Raw genomic sequence first — 22,742 nt, 5'->3', positions numbered from 1 at the left:
TTGACTGATGACAGCGATTTCCAATAGTCCTTCCAAAAAGATCTGGCAATAGATGGCTGAACCAGTTGTTCGCCATTTTCTTTAGAGTTCATGAGGGTGATTGAAAAGCTAAAATTTTCATAATAATTACTGGATGACTCATTTTCTTCTTTCAAATTAAGGAGCATACATTTGTTCTGTTCCATTCATCACCATGGGTTACCAAAAGTTGGAACAAATGTACATATTATAAATATATATTAATTCTACTTGCCATTTAATTGCACAAATTGTATCAAACTTATTTTGTCACCTGAAGTTAGCATGTACACATATAGGACTGTCGCTTAACTTGACAAAATGCACTGTGGTTGAACCGTCTTATTTACTTTCACTTGATCTATACCACAACAGAATTTAGATTTGAGAAGCTTGCGTGGAGAGCATGAAACAATAGAAGAACTGCCCAATTATTGTTCCAGAAAGATTGCAATGCCATTACTGGAAGAAAACACCCTCCTTGGGGGCCTCTCCATAAATGTTCCTGTTACAATTATAGGTAAGTTCCCTCTATCTTTTTACTGCAAATATGAATCCCTCTACTGTTTTACCGCTAATATTTATGATCATTATGAATCCCAGACAAGTATCATTCAGGAGTAACTGGGTACAGGTATGAATATTTATATGGGGTAGGATGATTTTCAATTTGCTGCACAGTAGTTTAACACCAGCACTGCTGCTGTTTGGTGGCCTTCAGGTTAAGAGATCAGTTAGGTCTGCCCGAGCTCCTTGTTCACCATTTTGAGGATATCTAATCTAATTGGCATCAGTGCCATTTTTGCTGCAACATTTTTTCAAGTGTTTGAACTGTGAAGAATTATCTTATTGCTGTTTGTGGGAGCAATTGGGTCTGTTTTTCCCTTGTCAGTATCTGTACTTATGAAGTAATTCATCAGCTATGAGTACAAGAGGTGTGTGCAAAAGGTGCTAAGTGTATTTGTTCTTAGGTGTCAGCCTTAGTTCAGTGGGAGCACTCTTATCTCTGTGTCATGGGTTTCCAATCCAATGATACTTGAGCACTTGATCTGATATTACACTGTAGAACTGTGCGAAAACTGTTAGAAGTGCTGTTCTTCACATGGAATGTTAAATGGAAGCCCGGTGTATCCTCTTAAGTGGATGTAAAAAGTCCTGTGGCACTATTGGAAGAACAGTGGGTTTTGTCAGTAGGATCTTGTGTGCAAATTAACTGTTGCATTATTTTACATTATAACAGTTCAACATTATTTAGTTAGCTGAAAAGTGAATTCGGATGACCTGAGGTTGCAAGAGGCGCTATATAAATGTAAATCCTTTCAATATTAATAGAGTTGGTGAAGTGTCACGCTTGCTTCTATTTTTTGTTGTTATCTGAGGAGAGAGAATGAGTTAACTGTTTTGTATTGTTGCTACGAACAACCAGTTATTAATAAGCTTGTTGTCTGGCTTACAACCTACACTATTCCATGGTAGAACCTTAATTCTTATCACTTTTCAATCAATTAGATTATGTGAGAACTTGTACTTCCACTGAAAAGGAGAAACTGTTTTTAATTCAAATAACTTAAATATGGTAACAGGTGTGTCTGTCTAACCCTCTAGGCAATGCTGCACTATCAGATATTGTAGGGCATAGTTTAATCCAAAATGCCTGGCTGGAAAATGACAGGATTGGATTAGCTTCTTATTTTAGATTTGATATCAATGTGATGTGCAATAGATAGTTTATCGGAACAAGTTGTTTTCCGGTGGGGTGGTAGAGGTACTTTGAGAAACAGGATAAGAAGAACATAAGCATCAACTATAGTGATATGGTTCTTTGCAAGATACCCACAGTCAAATAAGGAGGCCGTTAGAGGGGTCTCTACAGTAAAAAAAAACCCTCCTAAAAAGAATCCACAGCACTGCTCACATACAGGCATTGGAATGGAGAGTATTCCATCACACTCCTGACTTGTGCCTTATAAATGGTGGACAGGCTTTGGGGAGTCAGGAGATGAGTTGCTTGCTGCAGGATTTCTCGTTTCTGACCTGCTCTTGTAGTCACAATATTTATATGGCCAGTCCAGTTCAGTTTCTGGTCAGTGGTAATCCCCACAATGTTGACAGTTGGGGTTTCAGCGATGGTAATGCCCTGCATGCCATGGAGCGATGGTTACGTTCTCCATTGTAAGAGATGGCCATTGCCTGGCACTTGGATAGCACAAATGTTACTTGCCAATTATCAGCCCAAGTCTGGGCATTGTCCAGGTATTGCTGCATTTTTAGACAAGGACTGCTTCAGTATCTCAGGTGTCACAAATGCTCCTGAACGCCTTGCGATCACCAGCGACCATCCCCACTTCTAACATTATGATGGAAGCAAGTGAATATTCTGGGTGGCGTCAGCCGCTAGGTCACTAGCCATGCTTCTTTGCCTGAAGGGACTGCGACACTGGCCCCTCTGTCTAATTTAAAATTTGTTAAATGGCCATTAACTGAAACGTTCCCTCACCCAAGAAGAATGGCTGTTTGTCTTCTGAGCTTGCAGTCTTGTCTTCATGGATGATCTTTGGGCTTCTGTGCATTTCAGAGTTTTTATCTTGCGTAGTTTTCCATAGTGTCCAATCCTGAAAGCATTGGCCTAAAACTACAGGATGTGGATCTTGCTTGTGGGGGAGCTTTGTTCCACAGAGTTGGCATGGTCACACTGCTGCCCGATTTGGGTATTACTTTCCCAAGCCTGAAGTGTCCCTGTGCCTTTGTTGCTTAATCAGTTGAACTGTGAGTTAGCCTCTGCACCAAAGTTTATTTCCTCCCCTAAAATGGCTCTATGATGCTCACGTAGTTCTGATTGCCTAACTATCTACTGGGCAGCACGGTGGCACAATGGTTAGCACTGCTGCCTTACAGCGCCAGACACCTGGGTTCAATTCCCTGCCTTGGGTCACTGTCTGTGTGGAGTTTGCACATTCTTCTGGTGTCTGTGTGGGTTTCCTCCCGGTGCTCTGGTTTCCTCCCAAAGTCTGAAACTCGTGCTAGTTAGATGCATTGCCCATTCTAAGTTCTCCCTCAGTGTACCTGAACAGGCTCCAGTGACTAGAGGATTTTCACCGTAACCTCATTGCAGTGTTAATGTGAGCCTACTTGTGACACTAATAAATAAACTTTAAACTTTTTCTCTGGATTGCTTTTTCCAGGGTTAAATCTTCCTTGGTTTGCACGAGGTCAGAGAGTGCATCATCTGCTACTCCTACCACTATTCTTTCTCTGAGTTCAGATTTTAAGTCTCAGTATTCGCGACCTTCTGCCATTCTCTTCAAATAACTGATGAAACAAGCAACAGGTTCTCCTGGCTGCTAGACTTGTATGCTAAACTTAGCCTTTGCAAGTATTTTATTGCGTCATGGATTAAAATAAATGTTGAAAGACTTTAGTGCTTCTTCAAATTTAGCAGATGTTTCATTGATTCCTTGTCTTGCTCTAAAGTCTTCCGTGATCAGTGTTAACCTGCCCTGCTTCTGTTTTCTTATCTAAACCTGAAGTGATGCTGTACCATGAGAACCTTTTCCTCAAGTCTTTAATATTGGCCAGGATATTACTCCCACGCTTGTCCCAAAACCGTAAAATCCCGCCCGAGGTCAGTGGACCTTCCCATGCTCTGCCCCTTGCCCGCTCTGCTTCCCGTGGTGGGCGGGGCAGTAAAATTTCAGCCTATGTGTTTGCTCTGGGCCTTGGATTAATCTGAAATGATTTGGAAGTGTGGAATTCTGATCCATGTATAACTTTTTTGAAGATTAAGTGCTTTAAGAACATTCTGAATTTCAAGATGGTGTCGACATTCATTTCAGAAACAAACTTCAAAAATGGCTGCCGGGACTAATCGCCTGCAGAGTTTTCTTGCTCAGCGTTTTACTAAGTCAAGAATTTGTCAAATCCTGGTTTTTGCTTTCTCTGAGCTGAAATTAGAAGTTACAATTCTCCAGGATCATTTAATTAATTACTTTTCCGTTTTGGAGTGTGTTTGGATGCCATGTGTTAAGTGCTGACTTGGAGACTGGGTTTGAGGGACAGGCCTTTTCAAACTGAACTTCTGACTTTGAATTGTTTAAAGATTTCTCAGGACTTGATGAGCCTGGAAGTTAAAAGATTTAGCTCACCCCTGGTAGGTCTGCTGACTCTGCACTCCTGAGTTCAAAGCTAGACTTCCAAAGGAGTTGGAATTTAAAATTTCTGCCTCAGCTTCCAAGCTTTTCTTTGGAGCCTTTTCCCAGTGAATTTTCTTCTGCTCCTTTGCTTCTGGACCTTTTTTTCAGGTCAGACTGATTTGCTGAATTTTTTCTCAGTCTTCCAGCATTTTAGTTTTTCTCTGCATTTTCTGCAAGGATTTGGGTTTTCCACAAGCTGCCGCCATTTTGTAAGGTTGGTTACAATTTGATTGGTCTGAAGAAGTCTTTGTACTCATACATAGATTAACTGAAAGTCTTTATTGACACTTAAAACCATTTCTATAGAGTGAAGGGTACAAACTAGGAGCTGGCTCCAAACTTGCTGGTACACATAGCTCTGTCCAATACTCAACTGACCCCAGCTGGGGGGTCATGTCATCCTTTATATCACTGCATTGGCGGAACTGTGCTCAGTCCCACAACCCTATATGTGCCTGATCCTTATACAATTATTCTTCTATTTCATTCAAGATTTGACTCTGCCGGATCTTTTTTCACTCTGCTGATTGAATTAGGATTATTATGATCACAATTTTGGTTTCTTTACCAATTCTTCTGGAGGGATTGTGGCACAGTGGTGGAATTCCTACCTCTGGAGCAGAAACTCCAGGTTCAAGTCCCATGGCACAGTGGCACAGTGGTTAGCACTGCTGCCTCACAGTGCCAGGGTCCCAGGTTCAATTCCTGGCTTGGGTCATTGTCTGTTTGGAGTTTGCACATTCTCCCCGTATTTGCGTGGGTTTCCTCCGGGTGCTCCGATTTCCTCCCACAGTCTGAAAGATGTGCTGGTTAGGTGCATTGACCCAAACAGGCGCTGGAGTGTGGCGATTAGGGGAATTTCACAATAACTTTATGCAGCGTTAATTGTAAGCCTTACTTGTGACAAATAAATAAACTTTAGCTTTACTTTCAGGACTGGATGGCCACAGAAGGTGCCTTTCATAATGTAGCTAAACAGGTTGATTATCAGCCTGTAAATTCCTTCCAATGCACATGACAGCAGGCACTAGGAGTGGGAGAGTTTCTTGGTCAGCCATAGTGCAGAAGGCAACGGCAAAACACTGCCGACCTTTGCCAGGTATCATCGTGGAACAATCCATTGTCACCAACAGCCTTTTTGGGCATGGTATCTCATGGAGAACTAATTCTTATAACCTTGAATGCATTTGGACAGCAGGGAAAAGGGAATAATCATCATCCATTTGCACTAAAGCCAATTTTGAAGTTGGGAGTTGTAACCCATTAAGTTCTCCATTTATTTTTGGCAGAAGCGGCTGTGCCTTCTCGGTAGTTTGTTCAACCAGGAAATAATCAGCTCATTGGATTAAAACCACTTTGTGTTGCTATGTTACCACAGTAGATCAAACTAGAGCAGGAGTGTTATCCACATAGTGAATAGAATAACAGTATTAAAGTGGTAGAGCTACATAAACAGTCACTGTTTTAAATTTATGGTAATACAAATGGATAAATGAATTACATAACCTCTAAGATTTCAACTGTGCCTTGAGATCAGGAATTAAAATGCTGCTAATTAAATCCATATCTGCTAACAGAGTTAAGGAGCTGAGTTTTCTGGGACCCTGGCGCTGTGAGGCAGCAGTGCTAAGCACTGTGCCACCGTGCCATGGGACTTAAACCTGGAATTTCTGCTCCAGAGGTAGGAATTTCACCATTGTGCCACAATCCCTCCAGAAGAATTTTCTGGCTAAAATGACAGGTGCGGCGGGAAGCCTGTCCAAGATCCCAGTGGCTTCCCTGCGACAACTTAACACAGAGGAGCACTCATTACTTTGGGGTGAGACTCCAATCCCTATCTCAGTGGGACATCCCACCTTAAGAGATCTGTCAGCTAATCAGATGGCTGGCAACTGTGTAGTCCCAGTATGGAGCAGTAGCCACATCTTAGGAGCCCAGGTAAGTCTGAAGTGAGGGGGTCTCGGCAAGGCTGGTGAAGACATTGGGGGCTGGGTTCAACAGGCGGGGGGGAGGGGATGAAGGTTAAATGGGAAGAGGGGATTACCCTGGGGGTAGAGGAACGGGGAGGCGGGGGGGGGGGGGGGGGTGCCTCCACTGGACCTGTGGAGCCTGTAAAGGAGATTCTCCTCCAACCCTCTGCCCAAATGACATTGACCCATGCAGCTTGAGTTGTAAGGCTTCCCACATGGTGTGGGCCTCGGGGGTGGGGAGAAACGTTTGGGTAGGAAGCAGGAGGGGTCCTCACAACATAAAATCCCAAATCCACCGGTGGGAAATGTAAAACTCTGCCCAAAATGTTTGCTCAATTGTTTTCAATCTTTGGTCAAATAGTATCAATAGAAAATAACCATATCAATGACCTAAATCAGTAGCTTTTTAAACAATACACAATCTTGATGCACTCTCACCTGCAGTATTATAATCCAGTCGTTTGTTTAAATGATTGTAAACTTTTTAGTTGAACATGTCTTTTGGAAATCAGTCAAACCTACATTCAAAATGGGAAAGGGATATTAACTATTTCCGAAGTAGACTGAAACATAAAGATAGGTGGGACATTTTAAATGAACTCTCTCATTCTCAGATGTTTATAGTGACCATCCTATATTGAGGGTAAATCACATTTGTATGAGCGGTTGGGTCTGTATTTAAATTTAACAAGCCTCAATTAGATGAAAGGCCGTAATTGTTCTGGCCGTAATACCTCAAATGGAAATTTGCAGTTTATATTTTTATTGTTGATTTACTTTTCTAATTCAATATCTGAAATCATTGTATCATTTGAAGGTAGAAAATTTCATGACTGACTTTAAGTTAACTTGTCTGGCGGAAACGGTCTACTTCACACCTTTTGTTACACAATTTTACATTCCATTGATTACAGTGGAGAGTAAAATCACACAACGTATAAAAGTGGGTGACTTGCACACAGCAGACAATTACCATCTATTGGGAAGGTTAAATTAACATGATTCCATTTAGATTTTAGAAATGTTCTGTCAATATAACAATGTTGCTATAATTATTGATCCAGGAAATGGTCCTTCTGGGATATGTCTTTCCTATCTGCTCTCTGGATATAGACCATACATGGCACCAGGGGCTGTACATCCGAACCCAGTCCTTCATAACAAGCTGGAAGAAGGAAGGCACTTTTCTGTTGTAGATCAGGTCAGTGAGATGGCGGCATGTGTGTTTGTGTCTTCAATTGTGTTTATTTTTTATTTAGTATTCCTATGTTTAGATTTAATTTGAGGAGCTTATCAAAAGTACAAGAATAGACTCTTCTCTTCACTCTGTGAATTCTGCCCATAGGCCTGCTTTTACTATTTCCCTTAACCTCTCCCTCCAAAATGTACATCCACTTGTGAAGAAAGCCCTTGCCATCCGGAACCCTTTGTGGATGATCACATTAATATTTTGGCCTGATAGAAAAGTGACTGAGGGGTAGTTTCCTCTGAATGAAACTCTTCCACTGTCTATTCCTTCCACTGTCTATTCCTTCCACCAACTGCCTCACTCAATCCATCTTGGTGATGGTGTCGCCTTTATCTCTAACTCGCACCTTGGTCTGTTCCCCGACTCCTTTGTCCCCAAACTTCTTTAAGTACCTTACCTTGTTCCATCCTCCTCATCTCCACGTGGTGGAGGACATGCCCCTGTCTACATCAATGGTGATGAAGTAGAAATGGTCGAGAGCTTCAGGTTTCTAGATGTTCAGATCACCAACAATCTGTCCTGGTCCCTTAACATCGACACCATAGTTAAGAAAGCTCACCAATGCCTCTACTTCCTCAAAAGGCTAAGGAAATTCGGCATGTCCACTACAACTCTCACCAATTTTTACAGATGCACCATAGAAAGCACCCTTTCCAGATGCATCACAGCTGGAATGGCTCCTGCTGTGTCCAAGACTGCAGGAAACTACAAAGAGTTGTGAATGTCGCCCAGTCCATCACGCAAACCAATCTCCCATCCATTGACTCCATCTATACTTCCCTCAGCCTTGGGAAAGCAGCCAGCATAATCAAGGACCCCACACATCCCAGACTTACTCTCTTCCATTTTCTTCCATCAGGAAAAAGATACAAAAGTCTGAAAACACTAACCAACCGACTCACAAACAGCTTCTTCCCTGATGCCATCAGACTTTTGAATGGACCTACCATATATTAAGCTGATCTTTCTCTACACCCTAGCTATGACTGTAATATTATATTCTGCACCCTCTCCTTTCCTTCTCCCCTATGTACTCTATGAACAGTATGATTTGTCTGTTTGCTCACAAGAAACAATACTTTTCACTGTACCCAATACATGTGACAATAATAAATTGATTCAATTCAATTCATTTCTGTCTTAAATGGGTGATCTCCTTGCTCTGAGATTATGCCTCTGATCCTAGACTCTCCAACAAGGGGAAACAACCTCTCAGCATCAAAGCCTATATACTTCAGTAAGGTTGTCTCTTATTCTTCTAAACTCCATTGAGTACAGGCCCAACCTACTTAAGCTCTCTTCATAAGAAAATCCCTCCATGCCCAGGCTCACCTAGTGCACCTTCTCTCCAATACCAGTTTAACTTTCCTTAGATAAGGGAACAAAATCTGTTCACAGTTTTTCAAGTGTGGCCCAACTAAAGCCTGTATAGTTTTAGCAGGATTTTAACCTTCATATCCACTCCTTGTTTTCTCTCTTCTCACGACCCTCCTTTCCTCTCTAGATCACTCCCTTTATAAAACCTCTCCTACCAGGTAGAATACCACTCCTTCGATCTTGCCACCTCATACAGTCTCACTGCCCCTGTCATTACTGACATGGATAAGGCAATCTTTGAAAATTTCCTTATATTGTTCTCAACTACAATTCCTTTCCCCGCATCTCCCTTCTCAGCATCTCTTTCTGTGCCTGACCTTGGAAAAAGCTCTCCCCCAAGTAACTTACCTCTGCGCTTTCAAATCACCAACAACCTGTATTGGCCTTTTAATTCAGCATGTCATCTCAGCAACTATTGGTTTGCTAAACCATACCTGTGTCCACCACCATTGATGCACTTGTCCCTACTAGAGCTATTACTCTTTCCCACCCTAATTGTTCCCCTTGGCATCTTTGCATGGGATGTAGATTTGATGGGTTTTGGTGAACAACTGGTTTAACCATTGTAGATCAGGCTAGACAGCTTCTGGGCTTTGCCCTCCATTATTAAAACAGACCACTATTCAAAACTCATTCAGGGAGATAAGGATAGCACTCAGCTTTTCGTTACCAGCACTAGCTGCCTTCATAAACCACCCGCCTTATCTACCTTCACATGCAACAGTACGTCTGCTGAGCTTATGGAATTCTTTGTTACAAAGATTGAAACCATCCGATCAGCTGCTTCCCTCCCTTCCCCTAGTCCACCGGACTTAACTTTCTCTGAAGATACTTCCTTGCCCTAACCCTGAATCTGCATCTGTCTCCACCTACACTCCTATCTCCCCTATCTGACCAAGAGGCCTCCCTCTCACTCCCTCAACTTTATTTGTATTAAACTAATGATCCTCAACTTCCCTTCCTGGCTGCTACGTTAGCTGATGCTATTAATGGTTCTCTCTCTTCAAGTACATTCTTTCCTGTAGGTAACACTTCCCAGACTAACCCATGCTAAGGATTTTTATTATCCTGGAGGAAGAGCACGTCCTGCTGTCCCTACTCTCTTGGCTGCTTTTGGATGATCCGAGAGGTAAAACAGGTTCAAGACATCCAGCTGGCTTTGCAGCTACAGTGGATAAGCTGGTGTAGGCTGTTTCTCTGCTTTCACCCTTTGCTGCAGTTCACCCTGTGATACCATTGTGCCATATCCTCCAGAATACTTGAATGTGTCGCCATCCATGTGCAATGAACTTTGTTTCATCCTTCCAACATCTGTCTCTCCACTATGAGGCAGAGGTTAATAGCGTTTACCTTGAGAAGTTGAAATGAGAGGCTGTAGATCCAGAGATCCCATAGGAATGATCAATGTATCTTTCTTTTTACAGGATCTGGAATACTTATCCGAAGGACTTGAAGGCAGGTCATCCAACCCTGTGGCACTTCTCTTTGACACCCTTCTTCACCCTGATGCAGACATTAGATTTGATTACCCATCAGTCCTACAGTGGAAGTTAGAGAAACACAAGAACATTCCTCATTTGGTGCTGGGAAAGGATCCACCCGGTGGTGCGTGGCATGTTAGTATCTTATTTCATATGGAACGTAATATTGTGTAGTATATTGAATGATAATTATCATAGAAATCATAGAAACCCTACAGTGCAGAAGGAGGCCATTCGGCCCATCGAGTCTGCACCGACCACAATCCCACCCAGGCCCTACCCCCACATATTTTACCCGCTAATCCCTCTAACCTACACATCCCAGGACTCTAAGGGGCAATTTTTTAACCTGGCCAATCAACCTAACCCGCACATCTTTGGACTGTGGGAGGAAACCGGAGCACCCGGAGGAAACCCACGCAGACACGAGGAGAATGTGCAAACTCCACACAGACAGTGACCCGAGCCGGGAATCGAACCCGGGACCCTGGAGCTGTGAAGCAGCAGTGCTAACCACTGTGCTACCGTGCCGTATTATATTAGATATACAAAAGTTACCATGTTGAGAGCGGAAGGTAATTACTTAGGTTACAGTGGAAATATGGGATATAAGAGTAGATTTTATAAATTAGCATTCTCGGCACAGAACTTCACACAACAAGCACAGAGGTAGAGAATGGGTAGGGTTTTAGAACAGGAACCCAGAGAGGAACTAAAAGATCAGTCATCAGTGATGGGGCAGATGGAGAGAGAGATGCACAGAAATCCAGAAATTGAAGAATATAGCAGTGGAAAGCAACCCTGGAAGGAAATACAGAGATAGGGAAAACTGGATAGATTTCAAGATGTAGAAGAGAATTTTAAATTGAATAAACTGGGTGTCAGGCAGCCAGTCTTGGTTAATGAGGGTGTAGTTTATCTGTAGGCAAGGAGAACATTGAGTTATCAGATCTGGATTGACAAAAGCAACAAGTGTAAGAATAAGGGTTTCCTTTCCAGAAAGGGTAAAATTTCTAATTTTATATCTGAATGTCTGGACAATATATCCAAATGCATCTTTACTTTTAGCAAGAGCCTCATGGCATACGTTATGGATCTTTTAGTGATTTGTAATCCACCAGTTCAGCAATCTTGAGCATATATTGCTGCATGATGTATGCATGCCTGGAATTGCTCATATGTAGTGCATCGTGCTGTATTTATTTGTGTTAACAGCCTACAATCGTCTTGTAGTAAAAAGCCTGAATAAATTGATTTATTTTTTTAAATAGGTCAATTGAAATTTGTGGGACAGGCCATGCCCATAAGAGCCTCACAGACTGGCTTTTAAGTCCTTTTCCCCAGCCACATCACCTCTGATGTGACAGGTTATAATTTGGAGATGTGGCGGATCTGATCCAATCATGGAAAGTACTGAGAAAACCAGGACTCAATGCATCCAGCCTAATGTTCATTCCATTGTATTTCCGTTGGATTTATGATGGAATCATGCCAGGAGGGATGCAGAATATTAGCCCTCTGGTTTCCTTCAGTTGTGGTAGATCTCTAGTCAACAGCCACTGCTTCCTACCTTTCATCATAGAACCCCAACAGTGCAGAAGAAGGCCATTTGGCCTATCGAGTCTGCACCGACCACATCCCATCCAGGCCCTATTCCCATAACTCCACATATTTACCCTGCTAATCTCCCTGACGCAAGGGTCAACTTAGCATGGCCAATCCATCAAATCTTTGGGAGGAAACCGGAGCACCCGGAGGAAACCGGAGAAGACACAGGGAAAATGTGTAAACTCCACACAGACAGTGACACGAGGCCGGAATTGAACCTGGGTCGCTGGCACTGTGAGGCAGCAGTGCGAACCACTGTGCCACCATGTCATGGACCCACTTGTTGTCTTTCTCCACCTATCAATATTTTTGGTTGTATTAGTAGGCAACTCAAAAAAGAACTCCAGCATATCTCCACCATTAAAGTATCCTCTAATTCTAAATCTCTGATTCTAGATACTTAATTTCCCTCATAACTCTTAACTCAACCAAGTCTGACAGAATTTCAATATTGCTCCTACACATTGTTCACAATCCACACATTATTGCCCCTTCCTATATTTTCTTTATCTAGGTGCACAATATGGCCTCCTACCATCACTCATTCACTCCTAGGTTCTCCAGTCTTTCAGTGTAACTCCTTCAGTATTCCCTTCCTCCTCCAACTTCCAGGTTTCGGGAACCCAAGCTTGTCACCATTTGATGACTGTTTTTATAATTTATTAGATCTCTTTTTTGTTTCAGCATTAGTGCAGTCTGGTCTGGCCGGCCCTTCATGTGGTCTCTCAATAAAAATAATCTGTTGCCTGTTTTTAGGTAATGAAAGGGTCCATGCTGACGATTAGTTTGGACAATTGGATGGAGCTACCTGGATTGAAATTGAAAGACTGGACCAAAAGTAAATGGAGGTATCCAGATTAGTAAACTCTCTAGAATCTCCAAGAAAACCTCTTCAATGTATTACTAAAGATAATTCTGCACATGTGAAAGCTGTTTCAAACGTTCCCTGTTGCCTTGTAATGTGCATTTAGTCAAAAGATTCTTTTGGATTCTAAATTCTAAGAATTGACTTCTGCATATTTCTTCTCTTCAAACATACCAAATACAAAGCAAAATTGACCTAAATTGTTTAAAGTCTGGTGGAACGTATGTTTTATTTTGAAAGGGGCAAATATTAAATCAGAATACATTTAGACAGATACATTTTCCTGATAGTCCATGTCATCACTAGGAAAACCAGTCCTTGAAAACATTCTAAAAATGGATATTTAGAAAGTATATGGCAATTTGAAATGTCATCCAATTGTATTTTGAGCTAAAATAGTGACAGTTAATGGTTGGATAATTGTGCATGGGAAAGGCTGGCGAGCCTGGATGTGTGAATAAAAACAGAAGGTGCTTAAAATTCTCAGCAGGTCTGGCAGCACCTTTGGAGAGAGAAACAGAGTTTTGAATCCAATATCACTTCTTCAGATTCCGAAGGCAAGTCATATTGGACTCGAAACATTAACACTGGCCGGGATTCTCCAGCCGTGCACGTCCCAAACCTGGAAATTCCCACCCGAGCTCACAGGCCCTTTGAATGGTGCCTGGAATTTCTGTCTTGCCTGCTACAATTCCCACGGAAGAATTTCGGCCACTGTTTCTCTGTCCACAGATGCTGCCTCTCCCACTGAATTAAAGACAAGGATAGGAAATGCTGGCACACCTAGGCCTGGATAAGTGCAGTTCACTTTGCTTGCAATGGTTCTGTTCAGCAAAGGGGCAGAACGATCCATTAAAATTAATCCCCATGGAACCAATTTTCCCAGTCCTACACCCTGCTAAATCACCTGAACACAGTGGACACAGAAATTTTGAGTGTGAAAGCGGAGCCTAACCTTTATTTTGTCGACTTCATTGTAATCATAAAGGCCTTGGACACAGGAACTTCTGTGTTTGCTTCTGTGTTGTCACCATTCTGTGATTCAATTTTTCCTATACTGCAGATACTCTGACATTGCAGGAGGCTGGAGGTATTGGGGGGAACAAAAAAAAATCATTTGCCATGTTGTTTAAGCAGGATTCACAATTCACAACCCACCCTAGCCAGTTAGGTTGGAGGTAGGAAACATGCAAACTCAGTGCTTCCACCTCATTTAGAATCGTAGAATGCTTACAGCACAAAGGGAGGCCATTCAGTCCTTCAAGTCCCTGCCAACTCTCTGGAGGAGCAACTTAGCTATTGCCATTCCTGAGCCTTTTCCCCATTCACTCCCCCACCTTTTCCCCTCAGCGCTGCACAATTGCTTTCTCTTTAAGTGCATTTCTAGGTTCCTTTTGAAAGCCACAATTGAATTTGTCTCCACCACATCCTCAGGCAGTGCATTTCAAATTCTAACCACTGGCTGTGTTAAAATGTTTTCCTCATGTTGCCGTGGGTTCCTTTAACCAGTCACCATTAGTCAGTGTCGTCTGGTTCTTGACTCTAATGGGAACATCTACCTAGACACCCCCATGATTATGAACAATTCTATCTGAACTTACTCTTTTCTAAGGAGACCAATCCTAGCTGAATCTCTTCAGTTCCCAACCAGTCTACAATTTTACATGGGGAGGCTAAGGCCTAAGTCAATCACCCACATGCGCCCCAAATAGGCCTTTAAGTGACCAATTGGCACTATAGTTGGACAATCAGCCATGATCGTAATGAATGGTGGAGCAGGCTCGAAGGGCCTAATGGCCTCCTCCTGGTCCTATCTTCTATCTTTTCTGCATGGCCTCAACTTTGAGGCTGGAGAGAGGAGCCCATGGGCAAGATAGAAGCTCAGCAGGTGTTTTGCTCAGGCAAGGCGGGAGTGGTGGTGCAGGGGACACCTCTGTTAACGGCCCCTTTCCACAGCTAGTGGTCCTCCAATGGTCTGTCCTTGCAGGTTCTCCCACTGCCATCTGGGCCTCTACCAATGCGGTCCCAGCCCCAAAAGCTCCCCCCCCCCCCCCCCCCCCCCCGACCCCACACCCCTGTTCTTCCCTGCTGAGAGACTTGGAAGTATAACACCGTTCCTTCACTGTCACTTTGTCAAAATCTTACAACTTCTTAACAGCACTGTGAGTGTAGCTGCACAGATGATCTGCAACAGTTCAAGAAGATGGTTCACCACCACCTTCCCAAGGGCAATTAGGGATGGGCAAAAATGCTGACCTTGCCTGGCCCTTTAAGGAACACCAATGCAGGACCCATCTAACAGCTTAGTGCTGCGTGATTGATAAATATGTTGCCTGGATCTGCATGGTCCAAATCTGGTATCCTGAGACTGCATCAGCCGTTTGGGCTGTGTGACAGCAGTGTGGCATTCCTTGACATCTTTCTGCTGCACGCTGCGGGGGGCACCAGGGTGGGTGCCCTTCACGAGAGGATGAACTGTTGCCACGCACACCATCAAGAAAAGGTGCTACCCCTCTGCTCATTATTACAAAGGGCAGGATTTTCCAGCCTTACCAGCCAGCAGGATCCTCCGGTCCTGCCAAAGTCGACCCAGCAGGGGAAAGCCATGTAAGTTGTCATTGACTTCGGCGGGACTGGAAGATCCCACGAAAGGCCAATGGTGAGCCACCTCCAGTGCGAGAAATCCTGTTGCTGGGAGCGGCTGGAAAATTCTGACCGTAAAGTGCCCTATTTTTGTTTGATCCTCCCACATTCAATAAGATGTGGATACGGGGGTGGAGAAGATTAGCTTCTATAGCTACCCCATTCAAATCTTTATCCACTTCTTATTTGTGAAATTTGATCTATTTGAGTTTTAAACAGCCCTACCAGTTGCTAATGGTGACTTCATTCTTTTAATGCTACTCCTCATCAGATTAATCCAGCCTAATGAATGGAATTTACTTGTTAAACCCCATTATGTGCTCACTTATGCAGTGTGCCCACCTGTGGTCACGGGCAGCCTGGCTTCCTATCATACCTATTTTTGATAAAGACTGCAGGATATAAATTTGTCAACAAATCTGATCAGTTTTCATATTTATTGACAATTTGTCACTCAAAACCATTTTAGTTGAAGTTGTATGGACATTAGAATCATAGAATCCGACAGTGCAAAGAAGGCCATTCAGCCCATCGAGTCTGTCCCTGCAGATTCTCCCCCTGGGCCTCTACCAACACGGTCCCGGCCCCAAACACTCCCCCCCACCCCCCACACACCCCTGCCTCTCCCTGCTGAGAGACTTGGAAGTATAGCACTGTTCCCAACCGACCACAATCCCACCCAGGCCCTATCCCCATAACCCCATGCATTTACTCCTAGCTAGTCCCCCTGACACTAAGGGGCAATTTAGCATTACCAATCCACCTGACCTGCACAATCTTTGGACTGTGGGAGAAAACCCACACAGACATGGGGAGAATGTGCAAACTCTGCACAGACGTTATTGGTAACGTTCATTTTTTTAAAAACTTAGAAATGACAGAGGAGTCTATGAAATGCAGTTTGTCTTTAAAATGGTAAATTAATGTTTAGGAATGTTTCCCATGAAAATTAGAAAGCAATTTGGTCATTTTCGTTGAAATTATTAATATGCAAAAGAAGCAATGTTATAGTACAAATATTCCTCAGTTGCTAAAGCAATAATTTGCATTTATATAGCACCTGCAGTGTAATAAGGCATTTCATAGGGGCATTATCCAACAACATTTGATGTCAAGCCACATAGAGGATATTAGGACAGATGGTCAAAAGTTTGCTTACAGAGGTAGGTCTTGAGGAACTTCTTAAAGGAGGATAGAAGGGTAGAGAGTCGGAGCGGCTGAGGGAGAGAATTCAGAGTCTTGGATCTTGGCAGCTGTAGGCATTGTCACCAATGCTGGAATAATTAAAATTCTGGATGTAAAAGAGGCTAGAATTGGAGGAGCACAGATTTCAGATGGATGTAGAACTGGAAGAATTTTGGGAGACTGGGAGGAGTAGGACCTTGAAGGAGTTTGTAAACAAGGATGAGAGTTTTCAAATTGAGCCATGGCCAGACTGGAAGCCAGTTTCAGTCAATAAGCACAGGAGTGATGGGCAAATGGGTCTTAATGAGAGTTAGCATAGACAGCAGAGTTTTGGGTGAGCTCAAGTCATGGAGAGTGGAGATGGGAGCCTACCAGGAGACCATTGGAGTGGGCAAGTCTGGAGGTAACAGAGACATAGAGGAAACTCTCAGCAGCAGAGGAGCTGAGTCAAGGGCAGGTCAGGGCTGGATGATGTTAGTGAGGTGTAAGAAGGTGACGGCGCTATACCAGCAGCACCATGGATACAACAAGTGTTCAGATATGGAAGTTGTAAGTTCTTATGCCCAGTATTTTTATTGCCACGTTTATCTGTTTGAATTTAATTAAGTGGTGCACTGCACTAATGTTGAGACATTTTTGGAAAATTCTTAACTGTATTTGAAAGCTCGTGTCATACAACATCACCGACAATCAGTTTCAAAGTGTAAATTGTGTTGGCATCCTTCCACCAATGGGAGATGATGGGACATGTGACAAAAATCCATTTGGGTGGAGATGCCTTCAATTAGTACATCCTTGTTGATGGCTGTGAACGCCATTAAGGTTCTGCCACAAAAATGGTGGTAGTGTTCACAGGAGGTATTGCCATTTCCTTCTTTCACCAGCTAGTGACTCTCCAATGCAATAATCAATGTTTAGGGCCTTCTTGTCACACTTATAATCATCCTGATGTAGCACCTTGGGCACCCCACTGGTCACTTGGATCTTATTAGCTGACCATCCAGGAAGTCCTTGGGTATGTGATCTTATTCCATACTGTGGACATGGCTGATCCACCCCAGCTGCCCCTGTTTTATTACAGTAAGAAGTCTCACAACACCAGGTTAAAGTCCAACAGGCTTATTTGGAATCATGAGCTTTCGGAGCGTTGTTCCTTCATCAGGTGAGTGACTCATCACCTGATGAAGGAGCAGCGCTCCAAAAACACGTGATTCCAAATAAACCTGTTGGATTTTAACCTGGCATTGCAAGACTCCTTACTGTGCCCACCCCAGTCCAATGTCGGCATCTCCAGATCATGTTTTATTACTGGCAACGCACGTGGGAGTTCTGCCTTTGAGTGAACTGCTGCATTTGCCATTTAGTCTGTCAGGAGGTATCCAGAATGTGCCTCAGACAACAATGATGGAAATTATTGAGCTTCTTTTTCTAGTGACCAGACAGCAAAAATTGCTGAGAACACAGGCCTTATAAATGATTGGTTTGGTCTTGAAAGTTAGCTTGGTGTTATCCCAAATGCATTTTGTCAGTCAGTTCAAAGCAGTAGCTGCCTTCCCTATGTGTGTATCTAGCTCTGCATCAGTGACAATTCTCTGTCACCATGGACCCAAGAAAGCAGAACCAGCTAACTACTCCCAGTGGAGTGTTACTGTGTCAACATTGCTGCTGTACTAGAGACTAGATTAGCCGATGCTGGCTCTATTTGAGAGATTAAATACACCTTCTGCTGACATGGAAAGAGTGTTGGAGATCACTGTGAGCATGAGGTAGGCCCCACAGTGAGCAATGGACTGACATAATTGATTGAGCTCTCAATTGCAACCTTGGAGCGCTTCACCTCCCTGCGGCTATCCACTGATGGAGGTACAGTCAACATTATACATGCCTACGCACTAACTCTGTCTTTGACAAAGTGTATTTCCATGATGACTCAGATGATGGTCTGAGGAACTTTCCAAATGGCAAAAGGCTGTATATTCTCTGTGACTTCAATATACATATTAAGGCAGGCAGTGATTCATGGCTATTTTGCCTCAGTCATCATGGGGTGAACAAGATCAATGATAATGGACAACACCTTGTTGATCTTTGTGTCCTGACTTCACTCTGCACCACCAACCCCATTTTACAGACAGACATTGCCACAAAGTATCAGGGCATCACTGAAAGTCTGGACATTGGCACCAACTAGGCCTGATCATCACAAGAAGGCTTAATCTGTGTGTTTTCCAACCTGCACCTAGCACAGACTGCAACACTGACCTCTCACTTGTCAGCAGCAAAGTGAAGGTGCATCCTCCAAAGTTTCACACTTCCAAACATGACGGCCTTCCAAACATCACCATCCCTCGCACAAGCAATAATGTCAAATACCAACACTTCGATCTGTTGATAGAACAATTGCTACTCACTAAAGGTTTACTGGGCAAGGCTGAGGCTGGTATTGTTGAAGCTTGGGAGTCATTAAGCTCAATCATCTCTGAAACATTAGAAACATTATTTGGTAAAGGCAGAATCTGCAACAAGGACTGGTTTGAGACCTACTCAGCTAAGATGATCTGGATCTTTGATTGATGAAAAATACAAAAGCCTACATGATGCACAACATATACCCAGTGGCTAAAACATTGAACAAGCTGAAAGCAGGCAACACAGCTGTGTAAAAGACAGGGAGATATAATGCAAACAAACACTGGATCAGCTTATGTCAAAGAGTAAATGGAGCAATGATTATTTACCTAATCATGCAGTATTCTTACCATTGGAGATTTTTAATATTGTTCTAAGCATTTCAGGAAATCCTTTGAAAAAGTTGAGGATAAATAAAATATGACCAAGTATATTTGATCTCATGCTTTGTTTAACCACTAATATTTAGAATAAATATTGTTCATCTAACCACCCACATAGTTACTTAGTTAAGAATGTTTGGTTGGATTTTGTACTTAGTGCTTAGTGACCATTTCTAAATAAGGCTGACTTCCATATAATATTTGGCTCCAGTAAACAATTAAATACATGGGAACCACATAACAAACTTTGTTCAAATGCAACATGGGATTAAAAATTTGAACCACAGTAATCCTGTAAGAATTGTTTGTATGAATTATTAGACTGATTAAAAAAAACTACAAACATTAATGGTCAGGCGACCTACTTAATACAAGTATTTTTTCTACAGAAACCTAATGAATGACAGAGCAACTCCAGAAGAAATAGCTTCATATTATAAAGACTACGTTAAGATTATGGGTCTTCAGAAAAACTTTGTTAGCAACTCTTGGGTCACTTCCGTCTCAAAGTGTCAGCAAGATCAAGAGAATGTAAACGACAAAATGCTTAAGAGTATCAAAAAGGATGTTACCACACAACAGCTGCCTGCTACTGAAAATGGACCAGCTCACAGACTTTGGGAAGTCAGAGGATATCAGAGAATTGGAGATGGATCACATGTACCTTTTTGCCTTTTCACTGAGAATGTTGTCTTAGCCACTGGCACCTACGATTTACCTGCAAGGTTAGGGGTTGAGGGTGAAGACTTGCCTTTTGTATTTCACAGCATCTCAGCCTTTGAGTCTGCCATCAAAAGCTGCAAAGTCAACCAGTTGTCAGATCCTGTTGTCATTGTTGGTGCGGGGCTGACTGCAGCAGATGCGGTACTGTGTGCCTACCACCATAAAATCCCTGTCATTCATACCTTCCGAAGAAATGTCACTGATCCGGGTTTGATCTTCAAACAGCTTCCTAAGAAGCTTTATCCAGAATACCACAAAGTTTATCGCAAGATGTGCAAGCAGGCCCACACCACAACGTCACACCCCAACTATACCAGCTTCCCTGAAAGCTGCATTATTTCTTTCCAACCAGATATGAAATGCATTCTTCAGAGTGCCTCGGGAGAGAACATTGCCTTAAACATCTCAATGGCCCTGGTGCTGATAGGTACTTACCCTAATTTATCCTTTCTTAAAGAGCATGGAAAGTACTTAGGAACAGATCCAAGTAAGCCCATTTCGTGTAAGCGAAATCCGATTGAAGTTGATCCCTATACATTTGAGTGTACCAATGAGGCTAGCTTCTTTGGTATGGGCCCACTCATTGGGGACAACTTTGTCCGTTTTCTTAAAGGTGGAGCTCTGGGCATCACAAGTTGTTTAGTGAAACGCCTGAAGAAAAAGAGAGAGTTAATTTCTGAAATAGGAAGTGATGAAGGGTAAGAAATCTCAGGATTAATGACGAATTTTGACCGTTCTATTTAAAACCAAAAGTCACCAACTGCAGTCCTTTAACAATGGTTTCAAGATACAGATAAGTCAGTGCAGGTCCTATTCATACTATGATAATGGAGTGGAGGAAATACTTCAGTTATTTGTCAATATGTACTCAGTAGTAACACTGACACCTTACAAAAATTAAAAATGCGCACATTTCTTTATGCAACAAATGGCAATGGACATGGCAAACAAGCAACAAGACATGAACAAGTCCAGCAAGACATGGACAAGTCCATTCAAAGAAATCCATTATTAGAACTGCATATCAAAATACAATCAATTTGTGAAAAGAAATGTGCACATAAAAATGATTGGAAAATTAAAGGTCATGTCAGAACTGCTTGGTGCTTTGGCCTTCTGCCCATCTATTTTCTTCCTCCACTTCATTGGATGGCCTACTATTTTCAGTGCTAAGAAGCTCCTATGTATATTATCTCCATTAGACATTAATAAGATGTGAACATTTCAGTAATTATTAGCGTTTTCAATCACAATTATGCCATTTAGGAAATGTTCCTAAAGCATCTTACGATCTTCAAATGTTATGCCTCTCTGATTACATATACATTCCAGCATCTGATGAGAAATTGTGTTGACAACTTAGAACATTTATATTAGAATATTTAAAATGGAGCTGGATGTTCCAAGAATATCACAGAGTTATGTCACTACAAGTGACACCACTGTGTCAGCGAGGAGATGCACATTAGTGACTTTGCTCATATATTACAGCTCTCAGAGGTAATCTTTCAATTTTGCAGTTTCACCAAGGGAACGTCACCCACCGACATTGTGTAACAGAAATTCTGAGATGTGCTCTATATTATATTGATTTGAATAGTTTGGAATTCATGCACAGTGCACACCAACATTTCTGATACAATCCATTACCGGAAGAGGTTTCCTGATGGAAGTCCAAAGTTGGAAAATTAGTTCTGCGGTTTTATAAAAAAATAGTTTTTTTTAGAATGGAAATTATTTGTGACATTTGGTTAAATCCGAAATGTTCTTTTATTGATAAAGTGTGTGTTTCTGAAAGTGCTGTTTCTTTTTCTGGCTGAGGACAATTTTGCTGCTTTTGAAGGAGCCTTCAGCCCTTTTCAGTTTCATGAGTGGTCCTGTTCCATGCAGCAACCTCAGTCAAGGAACTTGAGCAAAAACCCAAGCAGAAAAATGGCTGAGCATGATTTGCACTTGCCTGTATGTGGGCTGTGCACTGAAGTTTTAAGGTGAACAGAATTAATATAATAAAAGCAATCACCATCTGGAACTCGCCATCTGGGTTTTGAAAAGCTGAATCCAGATGCAGGATTTAAAGTCTTGCTCAAATCGGCCAGCAGAGCTGTGAAAATTTTCCAAGAAGATATCCAAAAGGACCATCATCCCTGTCCAGCAAGTATCATGTTTTTATAAAGATAAAAACACCAATCATTCATAAGGTAAAACCATTGTGGGTTCATTTATTTAGAGTAGATGCAGAAGAACAGCTATACAAAGGTAGAACTCTTGAAAATCTCAGCAGCAGAGCTGTGTTTGCTGTGTTCTGCTCACAGGCCAAAGTGAAACTGAGACTGGATCACCTGGTACACTTCCCTTCTAATGATGTCATGCAGCTGTCCTTTAAACACATAACAGCCCCCTTTTAAAGACATGGGCCGGGATTCTGCGACAGGTGGGAAAATGGGTGAATTTGGGAGTACTTAGTGAAATCAATCTCCGGCACTCTGTGCCTCAGGGAGATTCATGTGGGTAAGTTGGGGGGGGGGGGGGGTGCGGGGGGGGGGGAGGATCTCATCCGCTGGCCCGCTGGAGAGGCCAGCAGCATAGTGCTGAGCGGGCCACTGTACATGCAGCGATCTGTCAGTGGGGAAATTGCTGTATG

General features: G+C 42.6%; 1 protein-coding gene across 1 annotated transcript; it reads left to right on the top strand.

The window, feature by feature from the left end:
- Nucleotides 1-470: 470 nt before the first annotated feature.
- Nucleotides 471-20,883, top strand: osgin2 (oxidative stress induced growth inhibitor family member 2). Its single transcript, XM_078217045.1, has 5 exons — nucleotides 471-538; nucleotides 7,243-7,379; nucleotides 10,229-10,420; nucleotides 12,650-12,741; nucleotides 19,768-20,883. Exons 1-5 carry the CDS (start codon nucleotides 472-474, stop codon nucleotides 20,801-20,803), a joined length of 1,524 nt encoding a protein of 507 aa, XP_078073171.1. The 5' UTR covers nucleotide 471; the 3' UTR covers nucleotides 20,804-20,883.
- Nucleotides 20,884-22,742: the final 1,859 nt, after the last annotated feature.

This window comes from Mustelus asterias, chromosome 7 (genome assembly GCF_964213995.1).
Source record: "Mustelus asterias chromosome 7, sMusAst1.hap1.1, whole genome shotgun sequence".
Lineage (NCBI taxonomy): Eukaryota > Metazoa > Chordata > Chondrichthyes > Carcharhiniformes > Triakidae > Mustelus > Mustelus asterias.
Note: the sequence above shows the minus strand (reverse complement) of the source record. Positions and strands in the feature narration are given on the sequence as shown.